This window comes from Ostrinia furnacalis, unplaced genomic scaffold, assembly GCF_004193835.3.
Source record: "Ostrinia furnacalis isolate ACB-3 unplaced genomic scaffold, ASM419383v2 OfSCF1268, whole genome shotgun sequence".
Taxonomy (NCBI): Eukaryota; Metazoa; Arthropoda; class Insecta; order Lepidoptera; family Crambidae; genus Ostrinia; species Ostrinia furnacalis.
Genome location: NW_021131507.1, coordinates 965,591 through 989,447, shown reverse-complemented (window position 1 = coordinate 989,447; position 23,857 = coordinate 965,591). Strand labels below are relative to the sequence as shown.

The window sequence follows — 23,857 nt, the reverse complement described above, 5'->3', positions numbered from 1 at the left end:
TCAATTTCAAATTGCATTATTAATACTACGGTTGTATCTTTTCAAAGAAAATTGTATTTTAAAGTCATAATACGTGGATTAGTCCGCACTCCGCACTAGTCGCGTCAAGTATGGTAAATTACTACGTACTAAGTGGAACAGGTATTTGGATCACGTATTAATAAATACTTGGAATAGGTGCACCTAGTATCAAATTTACCTAGTATAACCCATCTCTAATGGGCACGTGTATTGGAGCTCCTTCAGCAGCCCACTTCACTTTGTGCCTCCCCCTCCCCTACCTCACCCACAGCTGATCAAATGTCAAATTGTCAAGAAAATGGAGTTTTTTAGTTACGCATTTTAGATTTCTTGATAAAAAATGCAATATGAGGTCCAGTAACTTGAGTTTTATGGCTCACCAAGGCTAGAATGGATAGAACAACTCCATTTCAACCATGGGCTGCTGAAGAAAGTGCGAAAAATATAAAAACCGAAAGAGAAGTGGATGACGCGAAACTTCATCGGGAAAATGTCAATCATCCAAAACATACGCAAACTGCGTCTTACGATAAAGAAAGTGTCGCCGTCGCGAGCTGCTCCCCAGGGTCATCAGGCAGCGCGGGCGCTGGTGCTGACCCCGCGAAGGGCAAGGAGTCCAAAATGGACACTGCCAAAATAGCTTCCATGCAGCAGATCGTAGAGAACACCCTCAGGTACTGAGCTTCTACTAACTTTACTCGTTATCACCAATATTTGATTACACCAATTGATTTGACAACATAATGGAGCTGTATGGGAATCGGTTTTTGTAGGCACAAGTACTTCTTTTTATCATTCACATCAGTATAGAGTACTTTGTTTGAAAACTCATATATTTGGAGCGTATTTGTATATTTAGTTTTTATATACACTTACAATCAAAGCAAATTTCCAATACATTCTTTGACAGTAAGTAAATAATGTCTCAAAATACTTTCTGGGGAGTGTTATGATAGTAAGTCTGTGATAGGTAATAGTCAAAATTCAAAATATAACTGAATTACTTTTTACTATTTATTTACTTATTTATTTAAAGCCAAAGAATGGATAACCTTGACCTTTAGAAATCCAAAAATATACAAAAATAAATATAGGTACCATTGCCCTGATCATGCAGACCAAAAGCTTCCTCATTATGGATAACAAAAACATGTATGATTTTTATATTTTGTTATTTGACGAAGGTATTCAAGTGTATTAAAATAAGTATGTTAAAACGAAACATGATAAACCATCTGATTAATTATTATAAATTACCATGATTTCCCATTACTTAATTACACTGTAACTTATCTAAACCTATATTTGAAAAATAATATACTAAATAACAATAATAGTGGTAATACACTAATAGTATAAAACTGAATAACTGTGTTTCCTTGGTAGATTTAGACATTCTTGTTTAGTCAACTTTTTAGTACAAATGTTTATAAAATTAAAAAAAAAACTGAGGCCTCTATGTTGTGTATCATTCTGTGTTCTCAATATTATTTATTTCCTTATTTATTGGTCTTTAATGTTAATAGAGTATTAATAGGGATTTTTAAAAATTATCATTGTTATGAACAAAAATAGTTGTAGAGAAACTAAAATCATAACTTTTATACTCCCCAAGTAACATGATTTTCAAAAGTAATCAAAATCTTTGATTTGGCTTAAAATTTAATGATAAGGTACATATCATTTGGCTTCATAAATATTCCAGCTACAGTCTTAGTTTCACTTATTATGATTTGTTAATAAAATCAAACAAAGAGAGGATTTGAATTAGTTTCTAGATCAGTTTTTAAACTAATTCTGTTACATGAACACTAATATAGCTTTTAATAAATTTATTTAGAAAAAGTAAATTTCATATAAGACACCATGCCTGTCTTTTTCACCATAAAACCCTAATTTTTAAGTAACCCCTATGGTAACATATAACAGGAATTTTGTTTTCATAGGGGTCACTTAAAGTTTAGAAATTGATGGTGAAAACGGGCACTAGCCTTTTTATGTGAATTGTATTATTTATCAGATGAATTGCAAACACCAATTTCATAAATACTTACCACTATAACCGAGTTGGCCACAAAATGCCATAAAAGAAAAATAATATGTGGTTTGGTGGTCATTTAAACGAGACCACAATGAGGATGTTTAGCTCCATCTGAACGTTTTTGTTGTACCTACTGTTAATGTATGTAATTACTAGCTTTCCGCCCGCGGCTTCGCCCGCGTGTAATTTTGTCTGTCGCAGAAAAACTTTATTTCCCGCGTCCCTGTTTCAAAAACCGAAATAAAAACTATCCTATGTCCTTTCCTGGGACTCAAACTATCTCTATGCCAAATTTCATTAAAATCGGTTCAGTGGTTTAGGCGTGAAAGCAAGACAGAGTTACTTTCGCATTTATAATCCTACTTCCTACTAATATTATAAATGCGAAAGTTTGGATGTCTGGATGTTTGTTACTCTTTCACGCAAAAACTACTGAACGTCATAAATTATAGCCTATATGTTATTCTGGGTTATAAACAATAATACTGTAAAGTTTCATCAAAATCCGTTCAGTAGTTTTTGCGTGAAAGAGTAACAAACATCCAGACATCCAAACTTTCACACTTATAATATTAAGTAGGATATTAGTACGATGTTTCTATTGATTAATGTGTGGTGCTAGTAGCGTTTTGTCAATATTTCAGCCAAGAAGGTCGACAGCGAGTGGCCCAACTGCTAGAAGCAGTGGAGGCTTTAAGCGGCGCAGAGCGCCTGCTATTGTATCTGCGGCTGCCGACCGGAGTACCACCACACGACCCCTTGAAACAGCCTATTAACCCTTTGGGCTCAAGGTAAGTTTGTTGTGCTTCAAGAGCATGTTAAGCCATAAATCACGTCCATGCGGCCATGGTGGCTTAAAAAACATAATTATGTATGTGTTTTTGCCAAATTCAGATATTGTGGACCTTTGGTGCACCAATGTTATTCTTTTAAATAACTTTTATTACATACTAGCTTTTTTGAAATTTAGTTTGTCACAGATCGTCATAAATTATAGCCTATATGTTAATCTGGGTTATAGAGAATAATACTGAAGTTTCCTCAAAATCCGTTCAGTAGTTTTTGCATGAAAGAGTAACAAACATCCATCCAGACATCCAAACTTTCGCATTTATAATATTAGTAGGATAGTAGGATTCCTGTAAAACTATAATGTGAAATTAGATTGTCTATAATGGGCACTAGATAATGCTACTACCATTAGTAGTGTATTGTGTAACTCCCGCGTATAACTTGTGGCCAAATAAATTATTCTGTCCTTAAACATATTTACATAGTATTTCGTAATTTTTCTTAATGAAGTTTTTCATCAGTGAGCAAGCTTTTCTAATATTGCTTAACATTTTCAGGGCTGAACTTCAGCAGACTGTAACATGGATACAGACACATTTAGAAGTTGACCCCGACGTTTCTTTGCCCAAACAAGATGTATATGATGAATATATGTAAGTATTAGGTCTGGTTTTATAAAGTTACTTAAAATAAACTTATCTATTTTACAAGGAAATGAATAATTTCCTGTGCGACTGTATCTTCTTTCATCCAAGCTTTACCTGCATCGAGAACTCCGTATTTTCTTTTCGCGAGTTTTAATTCGAATTTTGCTTTAAAAAACTCAAAACTTGCAATTAAATACTTATCTACTCATTATCCGAATTTGTTAAGTATTTAAAATAGATAGGTATGCACTTTCAGCGACTCGCATACTGATTAAGGATCTTACGTTTTTATCTTTGTTCCACAGTGCACACTGCATGAGCAGTAACATGAAGCCCCTTTCGACTGCCGACTTCGGCAAAGTGATGAAACAAGTTTACCCCACGGTGCGGCCGCGGCGCCTCGGGACTCGCGGGAATTCTCGGTAAGTACACACGAAGGCACGTCAAACTTAACATTGCGGCATCTTATGCAGTTGAAAAAAGACTAATTTTGCAAGGAAAATTAATAGTATCGTCTAGTAGTTAGTATAGTCTACTATCTCCTTTTGATGGACCGACGATCTGACTGATAAAGGTCGCGGGAGGTGCCTGGATGCAGGTGGAACCGGTCACCGGACGTTGTGGAAGGCCATTGTCAATTGGTTGAAACGAACGATACATAGTATAGTTTCTCTCTATCACGTCACGACCGGCTGGCCTAGTGGTTCGTTTAAGAACTGTACTTTGTCAGAGGTTGCCGGAATGATCCCTGCATAATACAAACTTTTGGATGCATGGAATATACAGAAGAAGCACCGCTTCGTTTGATACTTGATAGCGCCCTGTAAAATAACCATATAGAACGTGAATAATGCGTCAAATAAACGTGGATACTGAGAACGATATCATTAATATTAGAATCCGAACTGAAACATAAGACAAAACGATCGCTATATTGTAATCTGATCTGTTTATATTGTCACGATCAGCTATAGTCAAAATAAGTATAATGACTTGGTAATCTCGCCACTCCGATAGCAGAGATTATTGATCAGAAGAAATAGATGCCAGAAGCGATCGTAATCAAACCATACCGCAAAACCGATTTAAAAAAAGTTTGTGACTTCTTTTACTTTTTATGAAAAAGTTACCAAAAAGTGCAATAAAGATTTGACCTGATTGACCGATAAGAATGATGTAGTCATTTTAGATATCAATGCTCGCCAGACGACATAAACGCTTCATGGCTTGATATCAAAGCTGTTTAGAACTCGAAAGAAGTCTTTTTTATGTTTCCAACTTCTCAATTAGCCAGATTCAACTCGAAAATTCAATCATAAATTCGCTACTGCTTATTTATTTCTAGTATTGTAATATTTTCTAAAGAAACTCCTACCAAAATAATTTCGGTCTTTGAAATAATGTACTAATTAAATTTATCAGTAGCGGTTACTCATAGATAGTAAATCAATTTTATAATGCGCGATAACGTATGAAGTAACATATCATATCTACACAAATTAAACGCTGAACGTACTGAGAATGTAGATTTAAAAAGTATGTAAGTTATGCTACTTACTATTTATAACTATAACTCTTGATAATCAACTTTTAAACTTCTAGGGTATTTCACATTATTAACCATTAATTCTAACAGGCGAACAAGTGACCTTATAGGGTTGTACTGCACTACAAAATTCATAGGAGAATTACCTAAACAGCTCTTAAAAAGTATAGATTAATCACTTGGGGGTTAACCAATTATGTACCCATACAGTCGCGGGAAGAGCCTGGATGCGGGCAGCGCAGGACCGTTCATTATGGAAAACCTTGGGGGAGGCCTTTGTCCAGCAGTGGACGTCATTTGGCTGAAACGACGACAGTACACAATAATACGAAAGAAGTTTTTTCCATATACCTAACTACCTAGCTACAATGTAGGCTTGAACTTTATCAAGTTAATGTCATCTAAAAAAAATATTTTCTAAAATGTAATTAATGAAAATCGTGAAGATGGTTGTTTGAACAACTTATCTAAAGGGTTTGCTTAATCACGTGTCGCTTATCTTACTCATGTCGCTCAAATGTGTACGAAATGTGACCTAAGATCCGCTTGCGATATTTTCAAGACGCGCACTTTTCGCGAAATTAGAATTTAACCTATACTAAATTATTGTTAATGCGAAATCGGGTGTCTGTCTATTACCTCTTCATTATTAAACCGCTATACCTAGAGATACTTTGAGTCTTGGGAAAGGACATATATTTTTTAGCTATATTGCATGTAAAGAAAAATTTACAAATGGCGGACTTAATATCAGGAGGCATTCTCTACCTAAGTACAGACAACGGCAATTTAAAAGCGCTCTTAAGAGCGTTTACGCGAAGCGCGGCATTTCAAGGGCATCATTGGAAATGATTCGCGCGCGGCGTTTTTTAATAGTTTTCAAATGTTTATAGCAAAACAATAACAATGAAGTAATATATCGTTTCAAAGTAAATATTTTAAAGAAGATGTTATTTTATTATATTAAGCTATTTTTATGTTGAATTAAAGAAGAATAATGCTGTAAAACTCACTTTGATTTTCGGTTATTTCGCGTTCTTTGATTTTGTTATTTCTTATTGTAAAATGCTTAAATCTAAGAATTTTCTCAACTATTTGCCTAAGGACCTATGCTATAGGATATAAATATTTGTTATATCGTTTTCACAGTATTTTTATAAAAAATTCAGCTTGTAAACTGACACTAAAGTGGAAATTTGAAAACCTGTGTGGACTTATCTTGACAGAATTCTTAAATACTAAACTAATCGAAATATTTTCTCAACTAACTATTTAGACGACGAAATTGTCTAACTATTTATGCCTATAACATATTTGTATTATTACTGGTTAATTATTGTAACGGGTTGAAAAAGTACTGTTTTTGCGCCAAACGGCGTAAACGCTCTTAAGTCGTTATAATACTGTTTTGCAAAAAGAGATGAAATGTGATGTTTTAAAGACTGAAAAAAGTTGTGTAATATAATAAACATAGCTGAGAAAAAACAAGTTATCAGAGATAAATCTTGATGTTTACTTCTAATAATAATAGAAAATTATGCAATCGGTCTATGACTTTATCTTGAACGCTCGTGCTAGTAGCACATGTGTATTGTCTTATCTGTGACGTGGCGTGATAGTGACATTTCAATGCATTGATTGTTCTGGGTCAATATGATTATGATGTAAATAATTTAATGACATATTTTTGTTATTTTACGCTAAAAGCAATAATGTGTACCTTATTGAAGTTATTTGTTTATGATTATTATCCTCATACCTATCTATGTTACATTATGCTAGCTATCTCTCTAAAATTATTCAGTCTAAGGCTGGATTGCACCATCTTCCTTTAACTTTGACAAACATCAAAAATCTGCCAAACTCCATACAAAACACACCGGTTATCGTTATAGTTAAAGTTAGGTGGTGAAACTCAGCCTCAGGGTTAACATTCAATCTATTTTAGCAAAGAAATCATACAAACGATTGCAACTGTCCTTACTCTAAAATTATAGGGTCTACAATAATTCAATTTAGATCTAGCAATAGTTACACGAGTTTGTGTGATGTAAAATTAAGGGGTACTTATTTTAGTTTGAAAATTATCCCCCTTATTAATAAAAAGTTACACCCGGGATGAACACTGGATTAAAATGACTTAACCATACTAAATGACTATTTAAACCAGAGTTCAACTAGGGTATAACTTTTATTAATAAGGGGTTAAAAGTTTAGTAGACCGTTTTAAATTAAAAGCCGGCTTTTTCAATAAAACGAAAGAAACAGTTCAAACAGTTAACCATTAAAGTGTCTTTTTTATTTTACAGATATTGCTATGCTGGCCTTCGGAAAAAGGTCAAGTTAGAAGTACCACAATTGCCAGATTTAGGCGAATCTTCGAAGGTAAGTTTAATTGGTCATTAGGTACATACATAATTATACAATACACGTTAGATGACAATATTTTGTAAATTATTATGCGATGATTATAAAAATATTTACAAACACAAAGATGATAATAAACTCGATTGATAACTACTGTCGGTTAAGTGAGGAGACCAACAAAGACTATTGAATTTAAATTTCGTCAAATAAGAGTAATGTAACAGGAAATGTTTGTGTTTATTTCAGGAGGTAAATGTGGGATCGAGAGAAACGGAGCGAATAGTGTGTGACTGGGCCGAATCAAAACTGGGTAAGAGCAACACTTAATAAATAATATAAATATCTTTGATCAATTTCACACAGAGCCATCTAGCCCCAAAATAAGCAAGCATATTAGATGCTTGTGTTATGGTTGCTGTGCTAGCATAACGGAAATACTGCATATTATTAGAGGCCGGTAGATCTATTCGCATAAATAAAGCAGTGGATACATATCTTGCACATTATATTGCCTCATTTACAATACAATTAATCACTTAGCATAAAAGCGCGCGAAGACGTCCGTGCGCGTCCCTCTATTCTGACGTTTCTAGTGTGACATTAACATTACTTACGTAAATGTCACCATGACAGCAGCTTATTCCCTTTAAAGATGACCCACGCTGAACTATCCCACCAAACTCAATGACAGGGGGGCGCTACCATCGTTCAACTATATGGTTTCCAACATGGCAAAAATCGGAACCAGCGATCTAGTATAGACGGTGGCGCCCCACTGTCAATGTCATGCACAGGACAGTTCAGTATTTTGGAACTATAACCAGGCCTGTTCATCTCCGCGAGTTTACATCGAAAACAAAACACGCACGATTGCCCCCTACAAGAGTACTATTCGACAAGGCCTCACATACGAGCGAACATTGACTCACGCACGCGTATTCTTGTGTATGATGGAAAAAATAAAGAAAATGGTGTACTAAATACTGTGCAGTATTTAACTGCCTAAATAATAATAAAAAACACAGAATGTACTTTTTTAAGTTGCCTCAAGACACTGAGAGGTAAATAAGTAGTTAATATCATTCATGATAATTCGTGCTAAATCATGTATTTCCTCCGCCATTTTCTGCAGATTGGCACCTCACGTCACATCATTTTACCGAAGTCAGCCCTATAGCTTCGGCGCAGTACCGATCACTGACGTTTGTCAACAAAACTTCTGACAAACTTGCTTGACTCTTGAGACAAGCTAAATTACACCATATTGTTAATGACATTGAGCATACATTTTTTTAAATACCTTCGCGAAGTAAAACTTCTGTACGTAGTACTTATTATTATTCTGTGCTATAACCGAGATACCGAATTATTTTAACGTTTAGATTTTTACAAGTAATGTTGAAAGTGAATAAATATTGGATTGTTCCAATGTTCCACGTGTGCCGTCGGTTCCAGCACGGTAATACTATCTATACAGTATTCCAACTCGGCCATATTTTTGAAATAAATGTCAAAAGTCGCGCGGTACGTCACAGTATGACAACATGCGATAGGACTGCCCACCTACATTACCCAGTTTAATTACATCTGCCTATTTAGAATTTCTATCTAGTTTTGTGATTGTAGTTTTTTATTTAGTTAGACAAACAAAATACTTTGTGAATGGAATATGTTAAAAATGTGTGTCGTTTTGTGATTAGTAGATTGAATTTAGGAAAAACTACTTAAAAACTACTTAAAGAAAAACTATTTTGAAACTTTAATAATCATAATAATCTGTTACTTTAATTTTGGGCGGGCGAAGTCGTGGGCAAAAGCTGGTTTAATACAATATAATTTTCATTTCAAATCAAACTGTCTGAAAATGTCAATTTGACTAGTTTTTGACCAATTTGACCGTAAATGACGGTCAATCAAATTCAATCAGTTTTGTCATTTTTAACACTTGGCCACCGACGTCCATTCGGTACATTCGCGACACCCCCGACTTTTGCATACCGAGCGCATACCGAGTTTTGAATTTCGAAAGAAAGTTCTCGTTTCGTCTGTTTATATGAAGTTACAATACTGTATGATATTATTACCGTGGTTCCAGGCATAAAGTTCCCGAGCATTCTGGAGCTGTCGCGGCATCTGGTGGGCGGGGCCGCGCTCGCGCCGCCCGGCCCGCCCAGCGCGTCGCCGCCGCCGCTCGCGCAGCCGCACGGTAAGTTGGGACGTTTTAGAATTTCTTTCTTTTTAGGGTTCCGTAGCCAAATGGCAAAAAACGGAACCATCATAGATTCGTCATGTCTGTCTGTCCGTCCGTATGTCACAGCCATTTTTTTCCGAAACTATAAGAGCTATACTGTTGAAACTCGGTAAGTAGATGTATTCTGTGAACCGCATTAAGATTTTGATGCAAAAATAAAAAAATAATAATAAATATTGGGGGCTCCCCATACTTAGAACTGAAACTAAAAATTTTTTTTTCATCAAACACATACGTTTGGGGTGTCTATGGATAGGTCTTTAAAAATGATATCGAGGTTTCTAAAATACTTTTTTTCTAAATCGAATAGTTTGCGTGACAGACGCTTCCAAAGTGGAAAAAAGTTGGTCCCCCCCCCCTCTAACTTCTAAAATAAGAAAATGAAAAATCTAAAAAAAACCATATGATGTACATTACTATAAAAACTACCAACGAAAATTGTTTTGAACGAGATCTAGTAAGTAGTTTTTTTTTAATACCTCGTAAATCGTAAACCGCTTATTACCGCGTAATCTTTCATACAAATAACTTGAATTAAAAAAAATTATTTTAATTTCATAAATCAATGGTACGGAACCCTTTGTGCGTGAGTCCGACACGCACTTGGCCGGTTTTTTTGTTAAGGTATGGCTTCAAGTGTCTTGCATATTATAGCCAGTGTCAAGTTTATACATTGTTCTTGTGAAAATAAGATTCAATTGATGAAATAATGGCTTTCACGAATTTCATAAATCTGTCAAGAATGATACTTTTTCTAGGACAGGAAAAAGTAGCTTTCTTGACTGGTTCATTTTCACAATCGCTTCGTGAAACGAAGTAGTCGGTTACAAAAATACTTGGAAGCATAGAAGAGTTTACAGAATTCACACTGTCCATCCAAATGTTATTTTTTCTAGGGGAGCAGGAGAAAAATTCAAAATGCCATGTTTTAAAATAACTTAGTAATTATGTTTCTTTTTTATTTTAGTACCACCTGACGAAACGGCAAGTAGGCAGCTGATGAAACAACTGAAACGGAAGATTCAGGTGAGTTTTTTTCACTTAACAGTAACTTCGTACTTTGTACGAGTCATTCGTTTAAAGTATTGGTTCCCAAAGTTATTTGAGACGCGCCCCCTTTCGACCATACAAAAAATTCCGCGCCCCGCCTCCTCCAGTCAAGATTATTTATTAGTCGTATCGAGCAGTGGAATGCATTCTCTCAGTGCTCGCAGGTTTTTTATACTAAATGGCCCGCGCCCCCCTTTAAAGGTCTTTGCGCCCCCCATTTTGGGAATCAATGGTTTAAAGTTTAAACGAATGCGTTTTACGCAGGCATAAAAATAATTTTGCTAGGATGTAAGACGTATTTTTATCAATCGTAGGCGCCAGGGACTCCCGGTCGTCCGAAGAAAAACAAGGGCCAGGAGGCGGCCGGGGAGTCGCCGCCGTCCACGTCGTACGGCCTCCACCCGCCCGTCAAGCACGAGGGCGAGCCGCCGCCGGAGCCCTACGCGCCGCCCTACCCCGCCTACCCCGCGCCCGCGCCCTACCCCGCCTACGCCGCGCCGCCGCGCGCGCACCCGCCCGCGCCCGCGCCGCCCTGCCGCGACCCCTACGCCTTCGAGCCCTACCGCGACCCCGCCGCGCCCGAGCCCGCGCCCATCAACCTCAGCAGCGACGGCTGGGNACCCGCCGCACCCGCCCCACCCGCCTCATCCGACCCATCCGCCCCACCCACCCCATCCGCCCCACCCACCTCATCCGCCCCACCCGCGCCTTCCCCTGCCCGGCAAGAAGCTCATCCTCGAGACCTACCAGAGCGAGGCGCGCGCCGGGCGCCCCCCGCCGCCCGGCGACTTCCACACCGAGTACCTGCCCAAGAAGATGCGCGCCGCCGAAATCCTCGGCGGGAAGCTGGCCGCCGCGCGCCACGCCGCCACCGCCGCCGCCGCCGCCTCCACCTCCGCCGCGCCGCCCGCGCCCGCCGCTCGCCCCGAGGTTGCTTTTTTAGAGGATCCAAAAAACTTAACGAGCCGGTCCAAAAGCACCGCCGCGGCGCTGGCCCGGGAGGAACAGGAGGCGGCGAGTCCCACGCGGGCGGCGAAGGCGCCGACCCCTAGGGCGGAGCCCCGGCGCCGCCGCCGCGCGCCCCGCGCCGCCACGCCCGACGCCTGCTGCGGGCTCGACGGCATCAGCGTCCGCACCGGCGTCATCTGCGAGGAGCGGCACACCGAGATCCTCAACCGCGAGCGCGTCATCAGCATCTGCAACATCGACAAGCACGACCTGGACGACTACCTCAACGAGGGCAGCAGCCAGGAGCACGAGGAGGAGCTGCTGCAGTACTTCCAGACGCGCGACGGCGCCCCCCCGCCCGCGCCCCCGCCCGCCGTCGCGCCCGGCGCGGACGACGCCGGCGGGCCTTTTTTAGAGACGAGCCAAGACCCCCAAGATGACCACAGTCAGGGTAAGAACGAAAAAATATCGCAGCTCCGAGAATTGTTGGCGAAGAATCTGAAGAACCAAAGCGGATCCTCGTCCCAGAATATGACGATCGATCCGGACGCCCAGCTCGACTCGAGTCAGGAGGATGCGCATAATCAGCAAAATATGAAGCTGCCCGTCGTCTCGGAGGGGGCGTTCAAACCGCTCGGGGGGCCCGGCGACGTCGAAGCGGTTAACGGTCCGACCGTGAATCAAGGCGTCGCTAATAATAAGCATTCGACCGTGCACGAAAACGGGACGTCCCTGTCGTACGTCGGCGACAACTCCGGTCAAATGTTGCCGTCGGTCGGCGGGACGCCCGTGTACAACGGCCACTGTCACAATGAGCCGCAAAGCCCGACTTCTAGAACGCAGCAGTACGATTTCGTACCCATTTCTGATGGTTGCCACTCGCCTGGAAATTTCCATTCCAAGTCGCCTTTGGGGTTCGGCCAGAGATGTCAAAGCCCGACCAAAGTGAATAAACCGATAATGAGTAGTTCTTTACAAACGTCGCCTATTTCTCACAGCACAGCGGCCAGTCCTTTCGTTAGCCCGAGAAACACGCCCGTTCCACGCTCGCGTCTGTGTCCCAGACCTATACCGAAGCTCAACGGGCGTAAAAGAAGAAATCCACTGTCGCTAGGAATGGCTGACCAGTGTCCTAAACAGTTTGCAATACCCAACGACCAAAAATTTATGAACAAGACGCCCATGTGCGGGCCGGGCAAGTACTGCCCGTCGCTGCAACCGATGTCGGCTCCGCCCTCTCCGAATATTCTGTCGTCTCAGTACAAAACGCATTTTCATTGCGGTAATTTACCAAATGGTGCTAATAATTTAACTTTAAACTTTTTGCCCAATGTACCGATGCGGGATCACATGAACGGAGAGCTCACACAACCTCTGTCCGCCGATCCGTTGTCGAGTGAGGTGAGCCAATTTTTCCAAGAACCGGTCGTCAACTTCAGATCGGGTCACGACTCTTTCCGGTCACAATCGGTGCCGCTCAAACAAGCTATCAACAACCTAGGATTGCTGAGTTACAACAACACTCCCGTCGGTTCGGTTCCACCGACGCCCGTTCCCAACGAGTTCTGTGATTTTGGATCTTTAGCAGAGACCTGCGATATATCGAAAGCGTGTCTCAATCCCGAAACGTTAGATAAGATATACAACGCAATAGACAGCAGCAACGACGTGCTCAACGCAGGCGCAGGACAGACTCTCCTGAATTCCAACGACACGTTGAGTAACGGTTGTGATCCGCTGCCGGAACAACAAATATTGTCCGACGAACAATTCAACTCGCTGATTCCGAGCGGAGAAGACTTGCTGGACAGGGGCGCGCAGTTCAACCAGAGCTTCAGCAACGACGCCGCGGCCCCGGACAACGTGGACGACTTTCTCAAACGTTCCAACAGCATAGAATTCGATCTGTCCGAGTTGGAAACCGACAAGAGCAAGTACTACTCGTCGCGATCCGTGCCGAGCACGCCGCTGCCTTTCAAGAGGGCGGCGCCCAATCTGCAAATAGATTCCTGCCGTTCGAGGGAGCTGTTTCCCGGGGACAACTGTTCGAGCGTGTCCAACGGCTTGTCCTCGAAGTCCGTGCCGTCGACGCCGCAGCTCGTGGAGGACAGGCGGGTGTTCAGCTACAGCAACGGGGACTACCTGATCAACGGGAACTCCGTGTGCGGCTCCGGCCAGCTGCACGGTATGATGGACGGCGAGCAGGGCCTGGCGTCGCCGCTGCACGACATGCTGCGCGAGGATATGCTCAACCCCTTGACGCCTGCGCTCCTGGCCGACCTCGACAAGATGGACAGCACGCCATACGTCGACCTCTAGTCAGCCGTTGTCCGTATCGCCGCTTGTACATACTAGGTTAACGTTAGTCGTTCGTACGGATGCCGAAATGTTGGATGTCTCTAAAGAGTACAATGTTTATGTGTATGCCTTCAGTGAAGGCTCGAACTGAGCTGTGCGCGCCCGATTTCGGATCGCACGCTCCCAAAATTGAGTCAATATGTGCACTGCAATATGTGATAAAATATAAAATCGATGCGATTTCAATTATTAGAAAGTAAGCAAAAGTAAATTAAACGCTACTATGATGATGATTCTGACTTAGACAGATTGCACGCGATGCATTAAAGGGAAAGCGTCTGCAATATCAATATTATTATTACGATTTGATTTACTATGGTTTGTTGTAACGCTTCCGTGGTCTCAGAGCGATACGAAAAATTTATATGTAAATAATTTTCACAGTTGTGAATTTAATGGCCCGTCTTGCTCGGAGACCACGGGCTTATATTAATTAGACTATTATGTATTTTACAACTATTTTAATACTGTTATTTACAAAAACTCACACAATGAGGTTGGAATTAATAAATGTAGCGGGTGTTACTTTGTCTCTCTTTAACAGTATAAAAAATGAGCAAAGAGACTTCAGCCGTCGCATTTCTTATCCTAACTTTAATCTGTGCGGATTGTATGTGTTATTACTATTTTTATTTTAAACATTTTATATTATTGACAACTTTTTAACTCTATCTATTACATGATCATGGCCCTAATTTGTTATTATAACACAAGCATTGTTGGTAAAACACCATGATTTTTTATGATAATAATTTACATACATGCATGTATATAATATTATTATTTCCACATTCCTGTGTAATCGATGGTAAATTTTTTATTTATTTATTAAGATTTATTGTGGGCTCGAACAGGATTTCATAGTGCTAAAAATTCAACAAATGTGTAAAACGTTAGACTAATTGTGACTGTTCTATTAATATAATATCTAACTATTTAAATTATTATGATATAAATCAAATATTGGGGATCGAGTTTTGGTATCTTTAGGTGCCAGTCCAGTTTGGACTCCAAACATGTTGGTTACGTGTTTGTTCACTAGTAGTTTTTTATTACAAATGACAATTGTAGAACAATTTAAATGTCTCGATACCTAAAATGTAGTGCGTTCTGTTTATAAAGCATTTGTCACACTGGTGATTCGTAGTGATTAATGCTCTGAATGTTTATAAAAAAATTAAAAGAGAAGAATGAGCATTCGCTTTATTGGTCTAAACTCTAATGCATCTATACGCACATTCGATTGAAATTGAAGATACAGAAGTCGCATATTGAACTGTTATGTGCCTAATGACAATATGAAAGCTCATCACAAATCACATTGGTAACATCGAAATTTTATATATACATTATATATTTCGTAGTGTTACAATCCATAGTGATACTGTAAATTAGCTGAACAACAGTTCCATCAACAAATTGTTACGATTGTAGCTATGTAGTATTTATCCAGACCAATGCAGCGTGCCAAGCGCGCTTAGTGAATAAATTAAAATTGAGTTTTAAGAGAAATATAAATAGTGTATTATAGTTTATGAAAATGAATTTATTGTAAGTTAGCACAAAGATTTAATATATTTTATTATCACATAGAAATTTTACTGATATACTAAATTTACATTGAACGCATGAAATGCGAAGTGAAATTTTAAATCTGCCAATATGGCTGCATTGATTGAGCTTAGGAGACGATTCGAAATATTATTTGTTCGTTGTGAAAAGGAGGCCGGCCTAAACTAATGAAGCGACCGAAACGTAATAATCCGTATCAATTGCGTTAAATTGGCAAATTTCAAAAAGTGGTTTGCTATGTAATGTATTATTTCCTTACTAATTCTTATTGCTGACGGAAAGATAATAATAGTTAAGTTACTATTTGTCTACTAGACAGCATTTATTAGTAAGGGGTATGTTTTGGAGGGATACAAGTTACACAGGCAGCTTATAATTTATATTAGATATTTAAGTTACTTCTGTATTTTTTAAACTAAACTCGTGGGTGCACTGTATGGAGGGATTCCTCGACCTTATGTTTATTCAACTAAATACGGCGTGAAAAATGATGTTCGAAAAATGACATATATCTATCTCTTTTCTTAGTAAACAAAAGCCAAAAGGTTCTCTTCTCCACACCTGCGCCCACGCATCCTGAACCGAAGACAGTCGGCCGGCTTCATATTGTGGTCCAAAAGATAGATTAGCTCCCAATAGGGTCCTTAAATTGTTTTGCAAGCTCGGTTCTGACAAGCGAAAGTTAAAACATTTGAATTTTACAGTTCCGTTTTGTACAAAACAGCGCGGTTGCAAATAGGACTAAAATTATTTAAGACATTTCTCGAAAGTGCAATAGATCTTTGATGTCTGAAATGTCTACATGAAATAACTTCGTTTACTTTTGTAAAGAAAGTTAAGATGATAAAAAATATAACAGGTTTCTCAGTATATCGGTGGATATTTGGAAAGTATATTTACTTTTATACTAACGTTTTTGAGTTAGTAAACAGACATTCGCCGACACAAATCTCTAAAATGGTATTCTCTTATGTGACGGTCAATCGATCAAATTCAAACTTATTGATTGGTTGCACTCATTATTTATACATAAAATTGATCTTCAAATAGGGTTGATGCCGTTCTTGGGTGTAGTTTCTGAATACTATTAAAAAGTTAAAACTGGAGTTATGATAGGATTTCACACAAATACCGACCCTATTAATATTTGCACATTACATTTATGGCGTCATTTACAATTTAAAATATTTCCTCTACCTGTGCCTCGTAAATGAATACGATAAAAGCTTATTAGAACATTTGTTATAACGCTTGTACAAATAACACACTGAATCGACAGGGATATTGCTAATGTAAGTGAAACCGAAGACTGTTTTAAAGTTTGTAGATATTTTCAACCCAAAATAATTCATTTCAACATCACTTTGTAAGAGGGATGTGACAACGAACGATTTAAGTGATCAATGTTATATTATAATATTCCAATTTGGTACAACTTACCAAAATCGACTAGTACCTAATTACTCTTAAGTTGTACATTTGCTAAGGTACATTTTCTTATTGTTAGTAGACAGTAAAGCAACGTGTAAATATTTTAATGTTTATTCCATCTCACATAACCAATTAAAATAGATAAACCAATAACAGTCATTATGTGTCCATTATTGCTATTAAGATTGTGAAAATGTATGACGATGTCGACTTATGCCTGAGGGAACCATTTTGTTTTTTTTTTTTATAAACAGTAAGTTACTAAATGAACTAATATAGCATCTCATTTACAAGATATAAACACGTTACTGAACATTATACAATGTTATAAATAATGCGCTCTTTAATAAGACACAATCTCCTAAGAGTAAACACACTTTGTACCTACATCACAAATGTGTCAAGCTATCTTTGAGGAGACAAATAAAAAACTAATGTATAAATAATGCTTTCACAAAATATACATTGTATTGTCTTAATATTTAATTTATGGTTCCCGGTTTCTTTCTAGATAGTTTGTCAATTTTTTAGCTAGCAGGATTGTGTTAAAGTTTTATACATAATCAATGGTACAACCATACATGTACAGTCGCTGAATGAAAAGGTTCGTCACCTTAGTGTCGGTTTTCGCTTGCACTAGGTACTGTGAGAGTCAAACCTGCCAACATAACAGTGCAAGAAACAGTGCTGCTAACATTTAAATAAATATGACGTTTGCTAACGAATAAGGTTTTGCTTGTTTATTTTTCTATCCCATCAGTGCAATGCAATGATGACATTGACCAATTGACAATAGTTTTTTTATTTAAAAGAAATAATAATGGCAGGTTGAACCAACAAGAAGGTTTTAGTTTATCAATCATAATAATCTTCTTGACAAGATAAATCGTCAAACAACTTTGATCTGAATAATTTTGAACTTTACTGACGAACAGTTAAAGATTATTTTCTCTAACTCGAGATTAATTCTGTAACATAGTTTCAAAAGGTAATATGTGCTCGCGATTCGTTGAAGGAATCAATTTGAAAACTGACGAACCTTTTCATTCCGTGACTGTACTATAACTAACTACGATAACCCTTATGAATTTCGAGGGTCTACTAATCGTAAGTGGACTCTAGTAATAATCGAGATTTGTGTAAAAAAACCTGAAAAATAGTTATTGTAATTTGTAATCACACATCACAATAATCATTAACATAACAATCAATGTATACTTATATAAATGAGTGTTTGATGTTTTGGATTAAATTAACATTGAATTAAATGCACGGAAAATTATAAATAGATTGTATTTTATTTGTGTTATAAGATTTATTGTTAATTATTACAATAAGAATTTAAATGGAACCGACTATCAGTAACATAATGGAGATTTTTCTTTAGTAAAATCAAAACATTGTTGTGTAAATACAAATATGGAATTTAGATGTATTATAACATGACACCCTTTAATTTTATTACAAATATGTTGTTCTGTTAATTATTGTTTTTATTTCTAAATATTTTTTATAATTGTATGATAACAAAAATAGTTTTTAATTCTAATTGTTAAGTGAAGATATCCATGTTGTTGATTAGTCTTTTATGGATGTTGATTTACACCATTTGCTATGCAGTGATAATAAATGGTACCATAGAAAACCAGACTATTATTTATTTATTTTTCCCGTCATGACGAAATCCTGATAAAACTGAAATATTTTTTTACTATGTATTTGATTGGAAGAATATTAAAACAAGATACATATATTTCAAGCTTATTTTTAATTAATTTTACCATAATTATTAAGAAAATATTGTGGGATTATAGGATCATCATCATAACAATAATTTTCTGAAACTGTAACAGGCATTCCAGGTCTCCATTCTAGGAGTAAAGATGTCATAGGTAGAGCCTGCAGATTTTTCAATCCATTTTCTCCATGTGTAGCTTTTATTTTTCTAGCCAAACACCTTTTGACATATGTAAAAAATGTATCCAGGAAGTTGAAACATACACCTGGTATCCAAAACCTCTGTAACAAAAATAAGTTATTTCATTAAAAAAAAATTAATCAACACAACTTACTAGCGGCCCCCTGCGACTTAGCACGCGTGGACCCCGTTTTACCCCCTTAGGGGTGGAGTTTAGTAAAGCGGCCCAGGTAGTGTTCCCGGGGCCTATAGGCTTTTAGGCCTAAAATTAAGCCTATTTAGTTCTTTTTTTGGCCATGATAGACTACTAGGCTTTTAAAAGGCTAGTCATTATAAAAAGCCTATAGGTTTTAAAAAACCTATAGGCCTAAATAGCCTTTTAGGCTTTATTTCCGACTAGTCTTCCGAGTAGTAGGCTTATTATAAGGCTATAGCCATTATTCAGGTTATGGCTTAGTATGAATTAAACAAGTATTTTTGTATTGCATTTATTTTCAAATAAACGAATATTATTTGAAATTGGAAATAATTAAGTACCTAATTGTTATACATTATTATTATTATTATATATTTCTAGGATCCCATCATCAGATCCTGAATTGGTGATAATGGGACCACCTCAGAAGTGTACCCTATCGAACAAAAAAAGAATTTTGAAAATCGGTCCACAATTAACGGAGTAATCGGTAACATACATAGAAAAAAAAATACATACAGTCAAACATATAACCTCCTCCTTTTTTGAAGTCGGTTAAATATTAATATTCATATTCATTTTTATTTATTGCATCCTGTCGTACAATTAGGTGTTTACAAATAAATAAAATAGACCTAGCCTAAAGGACGAAAAATCTTTTTAGGTTTTTAGCCTTTCAAGCCTTTTAGCCTTTTTGATGACTATAGGCTTTTACAAAAAGGCTAAAAGCCTATAGTCATCGGGTGGACAAAAAAAGGCTATGAAAAAGGCCTAGCCTAAAGGCCTAAAAGACCTTTTTAGGCTTTTTTCCCGCTGTAGCCCCTAATTCATAGGCTAGCCTTAAAAAAAAGTCTATAGGCCTCGGGAACACTAGGCCCAGGCATTATGCCTGGGCCGCACTCATCGCGATAACACGAAGATTCGCGCTATCGCGATGTGTGTAGCCAAGTATTATACTTCGGTGCTCTTTTGCATAGATACAAGACTTCGTTCCGCTGTCGCCCGAATGTTATCGCGATGAGTGCGGCCGAGGCATTAGTGAATGTCTTATGCTGGGTTGCACCATCTTATTTGAACTTTGACAAATGTCAATAATCTGTCAAACTCCATACAAAAAACACCGGTTATAGTTCCAAAATACTGGACTGTCCTATCGATGACATTGACAGTGGGGCGCCACCGTCAATACCGGATCGCTGGTTCCGATTTTTGCCATGTTGGAAACCATATAGTTGAACGATGGTAGCGCCCCCCTGTCATTGAGTTTCGCGGGACAGTTCAGCGTGGGTCATCTTATATCATCATTATACATAGTTACGGTCACAGGTAGGTGGTGCAACTCAGCCATAGTGTTCAGGTTTGTAGGTGTTATAATTTCTGGGATTTCGTGATTAATCAGTGAGTGGTATTTCATTTTTATATAAATAGATTTAAAAATTATTATAGTAAGTTGAAACATACCTCCGACATTTTAACCAAATCCCTTCCAGAAAAAACTTCAAGTTCTTCTACAATGCCATTGTCATCTCTGAACCCACATACAATTGTATTTACTCCAGCAAGAAATGACTGGCACCACCACTTCTTTGTTTTAAATCGTCTGAAAGTTAAAACAATAATGTGTAAGGATTTAGCTTCAGTTTATAGACAAGTATGATAAAATGTGCATCTGACTAAAAAAATTGGTGTAAAATTAACATATGTATAAATAAACCTTACTTAAAACTTGTTTCTTGTCTGGAATACTCAATGTGTCTGCTTGTTTTTAGTTCCACAAATTCTTTATCATATAAATATTTCACAATTTTGTTTGGGTCGTGATGATCAGGGACTGGGGGAACTTTGTACTGGTCACAGCGGAGTCCATCCATTTCAGCTCCGTACACAAGTGAGTGGTTATTGAGACGATTAGTCAAAACCAGTGAAAACTCCTTTGTCTCATCCACAGGAACATCTGGATTTGGCTCTGAATCTGGATGCTCTAAAACACATTATGGTACAGTAAGTAAATATTAATTTCGTGTTAGTAATAACTGTTTGGCAGGCCAAATCCTCCATTGTTGAGATTAAATGAACTAATGATATTAGCTAATGATGATAAAATAACTTATTTTTTTATTTAACACCTATAATCTATTTTATAAAAATCTGAATAAGTAGGTAGGTACATCTTTTTAATTTATTATTGTACTCAAATTACCTACATACCACTACTTAATATTACATGTACTACTAACAAAACAACTTAGTAAAACTGATAAATTAAACTATAAAGTTAACAAATTCATTTACCAGATAACATGTATTGTTCAAATTTGTAGCCCCATGATGTAAATTTTATATCTTGTTCTGTCATATTCAACTTTTGTTTACGTTTTTCTTCGGTGTCTCTGGCACACAAATAAATATTCCCTTTAAATAATATTGCAACAATTTTCCATGGTTCTCTGTTTTCGTATGGAGTACATGCAACACAAGTCATCAGCCCACGATAGCAGAATATGTTGCAACTGTCAAGATTGGTACCCCCCCGAAGATCTAATCTAGCCTCATGTTCTAAAAGAAATTTTAATAAATCATCCAATTTCACATCACGGTCATTTGGTTTGCGAATAGTTTCTGCTGAATGCAGGTTTAAATCAAAATGCACTTTCTTGTTTTGCACACATTTCGCAAACATCAAATTCTCTAGCCCAATGTAACCTATTACTGCAGGGCGACTAAATGTAGGAAAATTTTTTGAGTAGATATCTGCATTAGTGTGAAGTTCTGGCTGCATATTTTAAAACCTGAAACTAGAAGATTAGATAATTATCAAACCATTAATATTAAAAACTGTCCACAAACAGAACAGTATGAACTTTCTTTGTTACAGAGGTGAGACGATAAGTGCAAGCTTGGGAAAGAGAGTCTGAGGGTGTTTAACGAAATTAGAAATCATTTAAAAACTTACTGATGCTATGATCACTTTTAAAGTAAATAAATTTAATTGAGCGAACCAAGTTCAACAAGTAACAAAAAAAACAACATTGGAGGATTTTTGACACAGATACAGGGCTGCCAGATGTACGATTTAAATCGTACTCCTACGATTTTTTGGCATTTTCTTCTCATTTACAATCGCTAGACCACGATCTAGCGATTGTAAATGAGAAGGTTTATAATACCACGCTAGATTGTACGGAAAGTGTACGATTTTCCTGCACCTGGCAACATTTCGTAATTAAACGAATGTGTTCCTTGCGGCAGGGTAAATCCGCGAAACAGTAAAAAACTTATGTTCCGATCGATTAAAAAAAAACTGTTGTAGTTCTGGTAAATTAAACTTCTGAATAACGATTCGTACAAGTTTCCACATAAGGTGCCATGATCCATATTGATTAAATACTTCAAGTTCTTTCGATAATCAAGAAAACACGCACTAAACGTCATTACCATCACAGTAAAAGTACTGACCTTTGCCGTTGTCTTTTAATTTTTTTTACTTTACCTATACACAGACCAGATTTTGATTATAAATTTAAAATGTACATATTTACCGTGACAAAATAACAAAATTATATTGAAATCGTATTAGCCAATAAAATGGAATCATGAATTGAAATATTGTCACGAGAAATCGTCATAGCCATCGCGGCAGCATCAAAGGTTCTTTAATGCGGCTGCGACGCGACTTATCCCCGCTTGTGTCCGCGCGTCCCACTCTTCAATTCGTTGCTCGTAACAGAACAGAATGCACGTAAAATTTACGCAGCTCCGAGACTTTTTAAACTCCGAAAACGAGAGACACTCGCAGTTTGTCATCGGCTCGCGTCATTCCCATTTTGTGCGATTTAGTAAGTTTAATATATCGATATTTTTCTAATAATTAGCACTTTGTAGCATGTGATTACAATAAAAAAATGGCGATATTGAGGTGTCCCAATAGTGGTGACAATTATTTTTATATAATTTTAAAATCGTTTTCGTCATTACCATTAACATCATTACCATATCATTTAGGCTTATGGTGATGACACTTTGTATATGGTAATGATGACTATGAATGGTTTCCTAAAAGAACAATGTTGAAAAGCCTGGGAGACGTCAGCCCACCCTGTCTCACCCCGCACTGCAACCCATACTCCTCAGAAAAAACGTTAGCCCATCTTACGCTGTTAATCTGGTTAGCATACCAATAATGGAATATTTGTGATACTTCTGACGGGATGCCCTGCCTCCTCATCTTATCCCAAAGGATGTCATAAGACACAAGATCGAACGCCTTGGAGAGGTCGAGGAAGCATGCGTAAATGAGAGTCCCCTGATCCGTGTAGTACCTGACAGTGTGCTTAAGACTAAGGATGGCGCTCTCGGTCGACAGTCCAGGCTTAAACCCGAATTGAGCATCATGTGATTTTAAATATTTATCTAGTAGAGAGTCAAGCACACTGTCAAGGACCTTTGCCGTGATTGTAGCTGGAGAGATCGGTCGGGTATTAGCATGGTCTATCATATAAGGTAGGTATTAAAGTGCTACAGTTCTGGGGACGTTTTGTCCCATTGTTCTTTAAGCTTTGTTTTTAAATGAGAAGGTTTTTTATTAGTTTACGAAAAGACGTTTTTTTATTCATTTCTTGTATGTTGACTATTGTGTAAGTCTAAGTAAGAGTAGCTTGGCATATTTTTCAATCAAAATCCTCATTGGTGTAAATATATATTTTTTCTGATTCTGAATAA

At 37.8% G+C, this 23,857-nt stretch overlaps 2 protein-coding genes across 4 annotated transcripts; one reads left to right on the top strand and one right to left on the bottom strand.

Annotated features, from left to right (window-relative positions):
• The first annotated feature begins 281 nt into the window (after positions 1-281).
• Positions 282-17,602, top strand: LOC114352203 (uncharacterized). The gene is given in 10 exon segments (XM_028303718.1): positions 282-695; positions 2,707-2,853; positions 3,412-3,507; positions 3,807-3,923; positions 7,357-7,432; positions 7,661-7,724; positions 9,510-9,620; positions 10,633-10,691; positions 11,030-11,376; positions 11,378-17,602. Coding segments are annotated over 10 exon segments (3,906 nt in total). The 5' UTR covers positions 282-411; the 3' UTR covers positions 13,983-17,602.
• Positions 17,603-18,543: 941 nt separating this feature from the next.
• Positions 18,544-22,218, bottom strand: LOC114352205 (decapping and exoribonuclease protein). Of its 3 annotated transcripts, none has more exons than XM_028303721.1 (5): positions 22,209-22,218; positions 21,431-21,927; positions 20,858-21,119; positions 20,600-20,738; positions 18,544-19,043 (listed from the first exon to the last, which is right to left on the bottom strand). In XM_028303721.1, exons 2-5 carry the CDS (start codon positions 21,915-21,917, stop codon positions 18,792-18,794), a joined length of 1,140 nt encoding a protein of 379 aa, XP_028159522.1. In that variant the 5' UTR covers positions 21,918-21,927; positions 22,209-22,218; the 3' UTR covers positions 18,544-18,791. The 3 variants fall into 3 exon arrangements, with proteins under 3 accessions (XP_028159522.1, XP_028159520.1, XP_028159521.1); XM_028303719.1 differs by lacking the exon at positions 22,209-22,218 and adding an exon at positions 22,092-22,202 and having other exon boundaries at positions 21,431-21,933; XM_028303720.1 differs by lacking the exon at positions 22,209-22,218 and adding an exon at positions 22,092-22,202.
• Positions 22,219-23,857: the final 1,639 nt, after the last annotated feature.